Source organism: Onychomys torridus, chromosome 7 (assembly GCF_903995425.1).
Source record: "Onychomys torridus chromosome 7, mOncTor1.1, whole genome shotgun sequence".
Classification (NCBI taxonomy): Eukaryota; Metazoa; Chordata; class Mammalia; order Rodentia; family Cricetidae; genus Onychomys; species Onychomys torridus.
The window spans coordinates 36,412,516-36,424,563 of record NC_050449.1 but is presented as its reverse complement, the minus strand read 5'-3'; the positions used below and the strand labels follow the sequence as shown (position 1 = coordinate 36,424,563).

General features: G+C 39.2%; 1 protein-coding gene across 4 annotated transcripts in view; it reads left to right on the top strand.

The window, feature by feature from the left end:
• Positions 1 to 12,048, top strand: part of Arhgef12 (Rho guanine nucleotide exchange factor 12) — a 141,976-nt gene that overhangs the window by 80,059 nt on the left and 49,869 nt on the right. For all 4 annotated transcript variants that reach the window (XM_036191784.1, XM_036191783.1, XM_036191782.1 and 1 more), the window contains 6 exons: positions 708 to 757; positions 4,506 to 4,563; positions 6,947 to 7,125; positions 8,297 to 8,374; positions 8,559 to 8,678; positions 10,938 to 11,078. In XM_036191784.1, coding sequence (XP_036047677.1) covers positions 708 to 757; positions 4,506 to 4,563; positions 6,947 to 7,125; positions 8,297 to 8,374; positions 8,559 to 8,678; positions 10,938 to 11,078 — 626 coding nt within the window. The remainder of the gene's footprint in view (positions 1 to 707; positions 758 to 4,505; positions 4,564 to 6,946; positions 7,126 to 8,296; positions 8,375 to 8,558; positions 8,679 to 10,937; positions 11,079 to 12,048) is intronic.

Below are 12,048 nucleotides of genomic sequence, written 5' to 3'. Positions count from 1 at the left end.
GCACGTTGTCTTTAATCTTTGCACCAGAAGGCGGAGGCAGGGGGATCTCTGATTTCTCAGACAGCCTGGTATACATAGTAAATTCCAGGCTAGCCGTTGCTGTCTCAAAGAAAAAAACTGGTTTTGTCACTTTGAAGCAAGCAGAGTAAGCATAACAAAGCTTCAGTGATGTCTCTTATAGACTTATACAGACTGCAGGATGTGGACCTTTGTGCTGTATTTGTCTATGGGGCTATAGAATTAATTCGTCCCAGGTGACTTTATAGAAAGAAGACAGTTCTTCTATAGCTATAGAAATCACACAGTTTCTTGGTCATGATGTTTTACATGTAATCACTTAACATTTCTGCAGTTTGATTTCTTTGTAGCATTAAAGTGATGTTTTAGTAGAGATAGGCTAAAGAGATATGGATGTTTGTCCCAAATGACAGTCATATCCTTTGCTATTATAATACAGTGGATTTTTTTTTGGATGCTGTAATTTCAGGTAGATAATATTATATTAAAGGTGGGAACACTTTATAGATGGTATTGAGTCTTCAAGTAAAAAAAAATCATAAACAAGTCTCACACAGTAGTGGTAGGAGTAGGATTTGAACCCAAGTCTGCTCTCCTTAACAGCCCATGTTTTAACTGCTGTTACATTACTTCTCTTTCAAGAAGACGTATCAGTGAATCGCATGTTAAGCAATTCATTTCTTACACAGATGGAGCAGCCATGCGGGCTGGAGTACAGACAGGTGATCGAATCATCAAGGTAAAGTGAAGTCTACTGTGAAACTCATGATATGATTGTATTACATACTTTTTCAATATTCTTTTTTCTACCTAGACTTTTATAAAAACTAGCTCCCTGCCTTTTATACAAACTTACTTCATTTGTTTTAAAGTTAACATCACCCTTTACTGAAAGGCACAATAAAAGGCTTGTATAAATGGAGTCATATTTGTTTTCAAGTCAGAAAATAGCTCACCTTTTAAAACTCATTTTTGTTCAAATTAATCTCTTTGCAAGAAATAGTCATATAAATAGGATTTTGCTGGTGCATTGTTTCTTGCGAATTGATTATTGTTACAGGTGAGGTTTGACAGAGGCCTATCGCCCTCCAGGCCTGGGTTTGCTCTCCAGCACTAGAACAAGAACAAACAAAAACTAAAAAAGCAAGAAATGAATAGCTGAAGAAAAAAGTATATCATGTTTGGGAGGAGATGGTGTAGATTAGTAAAATTGTGACTAATACAGACTCTACTATAAAATACTAGAGATCAGAAACAGGCCTTGAGGGTTCATTGAGATTGGGTTTCATGTGACCCAGGCTGGGCAGAAACTTATGATTTTCCTGTTTCCCAAGTATTGAGATTACAGGTGCTCATCACCATGGGTAATTTAGATGGTCCTGGGGAATCAGCCCTGGGCTTTATGCCTGCTAGCCAGACACTTTGCCAGCTGAACTATATCCTCAGCCCAAGCTCTATGAACTCTGATCATTAGAAGAAGAGTGGATTTCTCAGTGATTTCTCTATAACAGTTAAATAATTTCAATACCTAAAGGTCATTATATAGAGAAAGAGAATATTCTTGAAAGTATTTGAATACATTAAGAGCATAATACCCTTCATTGTAAAGAACACTGTGTATGCATAGTATGTGCATGTAGGTCTAAGTGTTGCAGGTGTATGTATATGCACATGTGTGAAGCCCAGAGGAACCCTGCTCTATCAATGCCTGCCTTATTCCCTACTAGAGTCTCTCACTGAACTTGTTGCCCATGGAGTCCCACCCCCACTCGGCCTGACTTGCAGTAATGAAGCCCCAGCAGTCGGTCTGTTTCTGTCTCCTGTTCTCCCCAAACCCTGCCTACATCATGTTGGGCACGTGGGTCTGGCTTTTCCATGATGCAGTGAGCACTCTTACCCACTGTGCTGTCCTCCCAGCCCAAAGCACCTTATAATGACAAAAAAATAAACCTGTTTGGTGGGACACATCTGTAATCCACACACTGGGAAAGCAGAGGCAGGAAGATCATCTACAAACTTGGGGCCAACCTGGTCTACCTAGCAGGTTCCAGGACTATAGGCCCTGTCTCAAAAAAAAAAAAAAAAAAAAAAAAAACAAAAATTAAATGAATAAATTACTAGCAAAATAATACGTCTGATAGAAAATTGACAAATAATTTTTATCAGACAATTCTCCAAAGTAATTGAAGTAAATAGTTTTTTCATGAGAATATGGTCAATGTCATTGATAACAGTGAAGTAGAAATTAAAATGATACATGAAAAATGTATTTCATTATCATTGTTCAATGATTGTTGATTCACACCTGTCATAAAATAGTTACAGTAGAATGGCTTCTTTCATTGTTTTCAGTATCAGGTAAAGTCTGTTTGGTAGAAGTTTGTAAATATGTATTAAAAATGTTAAGTGTACATAACCTTTGATCAGCCAGTTTGTTTTTAGGGATATATCTAGGGAAATACGTATACAAATGTGCCACATAGATTTGTTATACCCTGAAAACTTGTCAACAACCCACAACCTAAGTGTGCGTGAACTGAGAACAGAGCAAAAGACCCTTCGATTTAAGAAAGACTAGATTACAGCAGCATGACAACTAACATGCAGTCCCAGCGCGTGAATGAGGCAGGAGGATTGAGCCGATTCATGGCTGTCTGTATAGTAAGACCTCTCAAAGAATAACAATAGAAAGACTGGGTTGATGAGGTTCACAGTGTTGGTGTAGAGAGATGACGGTATGATAGGTGAAGAGTGTGCCCATGTTTGCATGCTAAAGGTTACCTCAAATATGAAATGTCGTCGTTAGCAGCAACACCCCTGGGAGACATGATGAGCATGCTGTTGTACTTTTTCCTGTGGCTCTATTGTGTTTATGTTGTACATGCGTACATGTGTGTATGGAGGCCAGAGGCCAACCTCCAGTGCTGTTACTCAGGTGCTGTTAAACTGATTTTGAGACAGGCTCATTCATTGGTCTGGAGCTTGCCTATTAGACTGGGCTGGCTAGCCAGCAAGGTCCAGGGCTTGTCTCATCTCTGCTTCCCCAGCACTAGGACTCTAATGCCTGACACCGTGCCTCGAATTTCTATGTTGGTTCTGGGGATCAAATTCAGGTCTTCGTGCTTGATTGGCACAGTAAGCCCTTTATTGACAGAGCCATATTCACAGCTCCCTACACTGATGTATTTGAACTTTAAGTTGGCATTACTTGCATGAGAGAAAAAATTAAAATTAATGTTAACTCCATGTTTGATATTTTTACCTTGTTTCATTTAATGGAGACCTTGGATAACATTTTTATACCTAGTTTGTCTGAAAATTAAGTTTCTTTATAAAGATTACATTGTATTTGGAAAAGTAAAAGTAAATTGAATGTTAATACATAATCACTATTTTTTATTTTTTGATTATAATTTTGAAAAATTATTCAACTGTTAATAATTAAAAGCAAAGAAAATTTTTGTTTGTTGATAGAGTCTTGTTGTATGGGCTAGGCTGGCCTTATACTGTTGATCCTCTGACTCTACCTCCCCAGTGCTGGGATTACAGTCACGTATCACCAGTGCCCAGTTTATACAGTGTTGGGTAAAGGACCCAGGACTTCATGCATGTTAAGCAAACACTCTGCCAAATGAGCTACATCCCCAGCCCTGAAGACATCTTTTTTGTTTGGAGTAGTTCAACAAATCTGTGGAGGATTATTGTTGTTGGCTTTTTTGTTGTTGTTGTTGTTGTTTTTTCGAGACAGGGTTTCTCTGTGTAGTTTTGGTGCCTGTCCTGGATCTCGCTCTGTAGACCAGGCTAGCCTCAAACTCACAGAGATCTGCCTGCCTCTGCCTCCCAAGAGCTGGGATTTAAGGCGTGCACCACCACCACCACCTGACTGGCTTTTTTTTTTTTTTTTTAATGTATATGGATATTTTGCCTCCCTATATGCTGTGCACCACATTTGTGCCTAATGCCCAAAGAAGTCTGAAGAGGGCATTGGATTCCTTGGCACTGGAGTTACAGATGGTTGTGGGCTACCATGTGGGCACTGGGAATTGAACCTGAGCCCTTTGGAAGAACAATGTAGCTCCCTTAACTTCTGAGCCATCTCTCTCTAGCCTCAATGTGAAGGAATTGTAAATCTGTTTCAAGTATATTTTGTATTTACCATGTTGTACTTACTAAGTTGCAGTTTCCTTTATATTATGGATGTTCATTCCTTTTAGGTTGCAATATGGCATTTTCACTTATAAATGTATTCGCTTGCCTTCCTACCTGTCCTAAGATGCATGTAGTCAGGTGGCCACAGGTTGGATGTACTATCACGTTTAAATGAAAGGTCTTGTTTTGTTTCAAGTTCATTTTGTTGCTGAATATATAGTGGTGCAAATTAATTTGGACCAAATGTTTATTATAATTAGTACACAGTAATTCCTAAAGACACTATATAGCTATTGTTTTAATCAGATCTAACACATACTGTTTTCATTTTCTCATAGGTGAATGGGACTTTGGTGACTCATTCAAACCATCTGGAGGTGGTGAAACTAATCAGATGTAGGTGAATGTTATTTCTTTTTAATTGTTTTCTGAAACCCTTAAAAGGGTCACCAAGCATTTTTCTGAAACTAGCCAAATAGCAAATATTTTGGGCTTTATGAACTAAATAGTTACTACTGGAGCTTGTTATTGTGGAGCATGCACGGGCAATATGTATATGAATGAGCATGCCTAGGTTCTAATAAAACTTCATCTGATAGAACAGTCTGTGAACTACATTTAGCCTCTTGCCTGGTGTTTTCCACCCTCCCATCCCTCATATACACACATTGGGAGGTCTAAGGTAAACACTTGCTAGTAATTATCTTTTGTGAACTTCCTGCTTCAGTACATGTATTTGAAAGGCATGCACAAGTCACTTGACAGCAAGGAGTTTGAATCAGAATGTCCTGAAGAGCTTCAGAAATTACATAGTGCAATTCCTTTACCTCAGATCAGTAAATGCTTGTGTAATTCAAGAAAATCTCTGGAGAAGTGCAAAGTTACGGATTTATAACCTTCAGATCAGTCTTCGCCTACTTCCATTTGGCAGCTGATAGCATGTGATGTAGGTAGGGTCTAAGGACGTGTGCTTCTCTAAGCTGAGGCAGGACAAACTCTAGCACTTGGGCCTCAGTTTCTCTGTATTTACAGGTTCAAGAGAGGATTCAGTGGTTTTTATGAGTTTTGCTTATAAGTGAAGGTTATGGGGTGGGTGTGTAGGATTGTGGAATTGAGTGGTCTGGACTACATACCATAGTGTAGTCTGGTCTACCCTCCTGGAGCCCCAGCTTGACTTTGTTGGTACTTTCCCACCCACTCTGCAGAAGAAATTAGGTGTTTCCAATGACTTCATTCTTTGCACCAGTGGCAGCTTGACTGTTGCAGCAGAAGTAGAAAGAAGACACAAAGGAGTCTCTCCATCTGAACAACCTGTTCTCATTGTTCTGGTCTGGCCTAAGTGTTGAGTATTTGTCATGTTTTTTTAAAAAAAAAAAAAAAAAAAAAGTCAAAAGAGAAAGCTCAAAGAAACGGAATGTAACAGAAAAGAAATGTCTGACTGTGTCAGGTCATTTCATGGTAAGTACGCTCTTTAAAAAGGAGTTATTTATGGCCAACCAGAATCACTTAATTTTTCTTACTAAGTAGATAGACGTTTTTGGAACATATTCAGTGAACTGGGTTATACTGTTTTGGTTAGGCTTGACTAGTACTTGCTGGATAGCCTAGGCTGGCATTGAACTTGAACCTTCTTGCCTTAGCTTCTTCAGAGATGAAATTACACATGTGTACCATGTCCAGCTTAGTCAACTAACTGAGTTCTTTTTTAAAACAACAACAATAAAAACTATTTGTTCCCTTAAAATTTATTTATTTATTTATTTATTTGTTTGTCTGTTTATTTATTTATTTATTTATTTATTTATATTTTTAAGAGGGCACCAGATCTCATTACAGATGGTTGTGAGCCACCATGTGGTTGCTGGGAATTGAACTCGGGACCTCTGGAAGAGCAGCCAGTGCTCTTAAGCCATCTCTCCAGCCCAAAAACTGGGTTCTTTTAAGGCCTTTTTTGGGGAATGGGTGTTTGACAGAGTCTAACATAGCCCAGGCTGACCTGGAAAGCCCAGGCTGACCTTGAACCCACTGTATAGTTAAAGCTGGCCTTAAAATTCTGATACTACTGTCTTTACCTTCCTGGTGCTGATATTATAAGCATAAACCTCATATCTGGTTTATATAGTGCCAGGGTTGGACCCCAGGCATCATGCATACTAGGCATATACTCTGCAAATTTAACTGCATCAACAGCCCTAATAATGATCTTGTTTAAAGATCATATCCTGGCTCTTTGCCTCCTTATTATTTAAGCAATCCTGGGTACCACACTTACAATAATTAGCTATCTTGTGGCCTAATTTTTAATGCCCATTCCAAACATTATCAGTGATTGAGCTCTGGTTTCCTTTGGACCAGTTAAAGAAGGCTAGAAAGAGCTGGGGCGAAGTAAGCGCAGGGCTAGTAAGATGGAATAAATGGCTTTCTCCTCACAGAGAGGAAGGCCGAAAGCCTTGCAAAGTGGACTTGCTGGGCATTGTGGTGCACGGTTGTGATACCAGCAAGTGGGAGGCTGAGGCAGTAGCATCACAGATTCAAAGGTTGCTTTGTTGCAGAGTGAGTTCTAGGTTAACCTTGGGAACTCAGTAAGGCTGTCTCAGATAAAAGGTATTTTAAAAGGGTGCAGATTTATCTTAGGGGTAAGTCGCTTGACTAGCGTGCATTCCCTTGGTATCATCCCCACATCTCCAGGTAAAGAAAAAAAGAATGAAAAGTTTTTGAAAAAGTTTCTCAACACTGTTATTTTTTCTTCTTTTTTTTTTTTCCCCACTTCCCTGTCAAGCTGGTTCCTATGTAGCTCTCACTGTCCAGGGACGCCCACCTGGGTCGCCCCAGATTCCACTTGCTGATTCTGAAGTAGAGTCATCAGTCATTGGACATATGTCTCCCATTATGACATCCCCTCATTCCCCTGGAGCAACTGGGAATATGGAGAGAATCACTAGTCCTGTGCTCATGGGGGTAAGACCAGAACGTCTTCTCAGTAGATGTTCAGTTATATAAAGGTTCCTCTGCTTTATATGAAGAATGTTGATGTATTAAACTTATTAGCAAACTTCCATTCAAGAGTCTAGAAATACCTGCTTAACAGAGAAGTTACATAATTAATTGGAACAGTTGTTGTCATGGCAGATTTAGTTGAACAGCTATTAGATACTTGCCATATACAAAACAATGTACCATTTACAAAAATATGATTATACTTTTAGCTTATATTCAGAGTCTCTTGTCATCTTCCAGTGTATACTTTATGAAGATAGGAGTTTGTTTTGTTTACTGTTATGTTTCTAATGCCTGAAATATTGCTTGACATATTAGAGGTTCTTAATAAACCTTTACTGACTGATGCTAATACTCTAAGTCACCAATAGACATAAGGGGGGAAATACTAAGTTGTGTGAGGAAAAAGCACATCCAGTTGAGACGGTGAAGGTCTTCATAGAATAGTTGTGTTTGAATTTAGCCTTTTGTAGTGGGTGACAGTGGTGGCCATGGAGAGGAAATGGAGGAGACAGAATAAACATAGCTGGAGAGCCAGCAAAGTACCAGTACTTTCAGAAAAGCGAGACTTCTGCTTCACTTGTGCCAGCTAAGGAGGTACGTGGTGGGAGATGGCTTACCAAAAGGAAGTCATCCGTGGATTCACAGTTGCTGAGCAAGTTTACAAGTTACTGAGTAAGCAGTGAGAATCCATTCAGCACTGTTGTGAGTGGGAGAGTGGTATGATTATAGCAGGATTATAGGGAGACATAGGAATTTGTAAAACAAGGAGCAGTGAGTTGGGAGTTGTCTCGGATTTCGGGCAGGCTAAACTGGAAATTAAAACCAAGCCTGAGGATTGATAGTAATGCCTCAGTTGAGAAAAGTAGCAATAACAGATTTGTACTTCTGTAATTCGAGTTCTCCAACTGATACCCACATTTAATGTTCTCTTGGACATAGTCTACTAAGGTGAAATGAAAAGGCAGAGCTGTTTCTGTAACTTCATGGAATGAGCAGTCTTCATTCATAACTGCCAGGAGTACAAACATCCTAAAGGACACTGAGGGTTGGTGTTGACACAGAACACCATCTCTCTTGGCCTTTGGTTTTAACCTCATTTCCCCTGCATTGTGTTCTTATTCTTTTCTAGGAGGAAAACAATGTGGTCCATAACCAGAAAGTAGAGATTCTGAAAAAAATGTTACAGAAAGAACAGGAGCGGCTGCAGGTACGGAGTTAGCATGGGCTCTTTGCAGGCCAGAGAAACTGAGTGTGTGTAGATTTGCTGTTGCCCATCATCAGTCAGGAGAATTGTGCTGGTGCCACTAACTGTTGTGTTAGCAATGGGCGTCTTCTCTATTTTCATGACTTAAGTAAGTAATTAATTCCTGAACTGTCTTTATAACTTTCAGTTACTGCAAGAAGACTACAGCCGAACAGCTACCCAGAGGTTGTTCAAGGAGATCCAGGAGGCCAAGAAGCATATCCCTCAGCTGCAAGAGCAGCTGTCCAAAGCCACAGGCTCTGCTCAGGTAGTGGCATTACTGAAAGTTCTGCCCAGTATTTACAGGAACATTTTTTTTTTTTTTCTGGGAATGTGTCAGATTCATAGTTGCCCTTGAAAGTGATTTTTCTAGCATAGGCTAACAGGATGTTCTGTGTAGGATGTTACGGATATAATGATTAACAGAAGTAAATGTGGGCTTCTGATTGTTTGCTTGCTTTTGTTCCAGTGTAATTTTCAGAAAGAGTTGAGTATTTTTGCTTTGATGTGACAAACCAAAAATGTAGTTGAAAATAGTTGCATTTCTGTGGTTGACAAAGAACACAGCTGATATGTTTTTAAGTAAGGATGTGAGACTTTTATACACTAAAGGGCACTGTGGCAAATGGGCAGGCATTCTTTAGTGTTCTGAAGTTAGATACTGTTGTTCTTTTCTATTTTACAAATGCACTTGAGGGATTGCACTATTTTTCTGAAGTCTTGTGGCTCAAAAGTGATAGAACTAAAGTTCAAGGCCAGGCATGGCATGCATGCTTCTAACCATGAAACGTCGGGCAGAAGGCTGAGGGAAGAGGATCTACTTTGGAGGCCAGCCTGGGCTACCAAGTGAGACACTGACCCTAGGAGAAGAAAGAAAAAACAAAAACAAAACAGAACAAAATAAAACCCTGAAATCCAAACTCATTATGAAGTTTCCGCATCCATCCATCCATCCTTCCATCCATCCATCCATTTGGTTTTTTTCAAGACAGGCTTTCTTTGTATAGCCTTGGCCATCCTAGAACTAGCTCTGTAGCTGGGGCTTTTCTCAAACTCCAAGAGATCTGCCTACCTCTGACTCCCAAGTGCTGGGATTAAAGGCGTGCACCACCACTGCCCGGCAGTATTTATTTATTTTTTTTATAGGCAGGATGTCACTTTTATAATGCTTCCTGCCTTATCCTTCCAAATGTTGGGATTACTGGTGTGCACTCACCTTAACTAGCCATGTTTATATTCTTTGTTTTTCTTTATGGATGAAGGTCTTGCTGTATTGTCCTGGCTAGCCTCACGCTTGTCTGTGTAGCCCAGGCTGGCCTTGAACTTAGCAGTCCTCCTGCTTTATCTTCGTGAATGCTGGGATCACAGGCTTGTCCCACCATACCCAATTTTATATTTTAGGTCTTAATACCCCTAATTTTTATTGTAATTTTAAGGTAGGGTTTAGTAGAACTTACTGTAAAGATGTTAGTTATGGAGTGATGGACCTGTGATTAGAAAGCCAGCAGTTAATCTCAGCCAGCCATTCTGTAATGCTCATATTTGAAGTGCATGGGGCTTCATGTACTTCATTTCAAAGGAAGACAGACTGTAGAATTCCTTACTTTTTGCCTGTTCACTTAAAATATGTAAAAGCTAATAAGTTGTTACTGTTTTTGAGCTAGTAAAAGTCATATCTTCACAGAAATGACAAGAAGTTTTTGAGATAATTTATCTTTGCTAGTTTTAAAGTAAAATACCGTGTTATGGTTGGAAAAACTAGGACTTAAACTGGTTAAGTGACATAGGTAAGGTGACATACTATGTCGGGTCTCCTGCTTTAGTGTACTTTTCATTACATATTTCTTTTCATTTAGATTATTATGCTCTAGGAATGGTATCTCTGTGTGTGTTAGTGTGTGCATGCGTACGTGTGTGTGTGTGTGTGTGTGTGTGTGTGTGTGTGTGTGTGTGTGTTTGTGCTCATATAGATGTATTTGATAGTACTGGGTATTTAACCTGCCTCCTCATGAATACTAGTCAATCTATACTACTGAGCTATATTAGGAACTCTTTGTGTTTTTATTATTGAACAAAAACAATGTATTTATCTGATGTGAACAGTAAAAATGTAGTTTCAGTAGTTTACCTTTATAACATGTGTTCAAATATTGGACATTTAATGAAACTCAGAAGTAGTGGGAGGCATTTAAGTAGTAGTGTAATAATCTTTACTAATGGACAGATAATCTAAATGATGTACGTTAATGCTCATATATATGTTTATGGTGTTATTTGCTGTTGGAACTTGTATCCTATGTTAAAATATTGCTTTCCCTATTGTAATGATTGTTCATTTTAGGTTTCTAGAACTCATAATTGTTTATGTTTTCCCTTTAAGTATTTTTAACTTCAGTATTTTGTCACATCAGTAGCTAGGCTTTAGCTGCACCCATGTAGAAGGTATTGCCACTGTTTGCTTACGCAGTCAGTAATCACTTTTCTCTTCTATGATTGTGTCTATGTGTAATTCTTTAATCTGCTTTAGGATGGCACTGTAATTGCACCCTCCAGGCTGTTGGCTGATTCCCTAATAGTCAATGAGGCAGAAATAGATCCTGGAGATGGCCTGTGCAGGACTGACGGGAGCAGCGGAGATGCTTCTCGGCCTAGTAGTGACAATGCAGATGTAAGCATTAATCTTCTAAATCTGGATCTTCTTGCATTTTCCTCACAGCTCCTTTCTTAAGTTATGTGCATTCAAAATGTCTTTTATAGTAAAGGTCTTTATATTATCAATTTGATGAACAGAAGTTCTAAACACTGTTATATGTGAACTTTTAATTCCAGAGTTCACTTTTCCCTCAGGCACTCATTGCCAAGTGTTTCTTGTAGGGATGGAATTTCCCAGCAGGCTTCTTGTTTGTGTACTGAGAAGCTAATGCCCGTGCTTTTTTGCTCAAATGAGAGGCCAACTGTTGGTATCTTTAAAAGCATGTTAATATTCCAATTGTGGTCAGAATGACTCAGTCTTGAATCATGAGGCACTTTGCCATTACAAAGAGAAGCAGCCTTTATCCTGTTAGACTCCAGCTACTAGCCTAGGTTTACTGACAGCTCTGTCCTGATTCACACAGAGACTACCAGATGAATGTGGGTATTTGTTTATAAAAACATGTTAGGTTGAATATGATGTAGAACCAGAGTTTCGTGATTATTAAAAGGTAAAACAGGCCAAGCATGATAGCACATAAATTTTAATCCCAGCACTTGGAAGGCAGAGGCAGAAGATCTCTGTGAGTTCAAGGCTAGCCTAGTCTACGTGGAGAATTCCATGCCATCCAGGGCTTCATAGTGAGACTGTCTCCAAAACGAAAAAGAAAAGGGAAGGCTATCAGCATTGCTTATGCAGCATTATTTTATACATAGTGTATGGTGATAGACGTAGAAATAGGTCATCATCTCCTCTAAGGGTGAGGAGGGCAGAGTCTGAGGTACTGTTTTGTTTATGTCAGCTATGGAATCAAATTAGTGAGTTGTGACTGTTTTACATTAGGGTGCATGTGTGTAGAAGAGGTGTTACCACTTGTGACTTGGGTACACACAACTTCTGATGAGTAGTGTAACGTTCTCCATTGTTAAAGATGAGGGGAATTGAG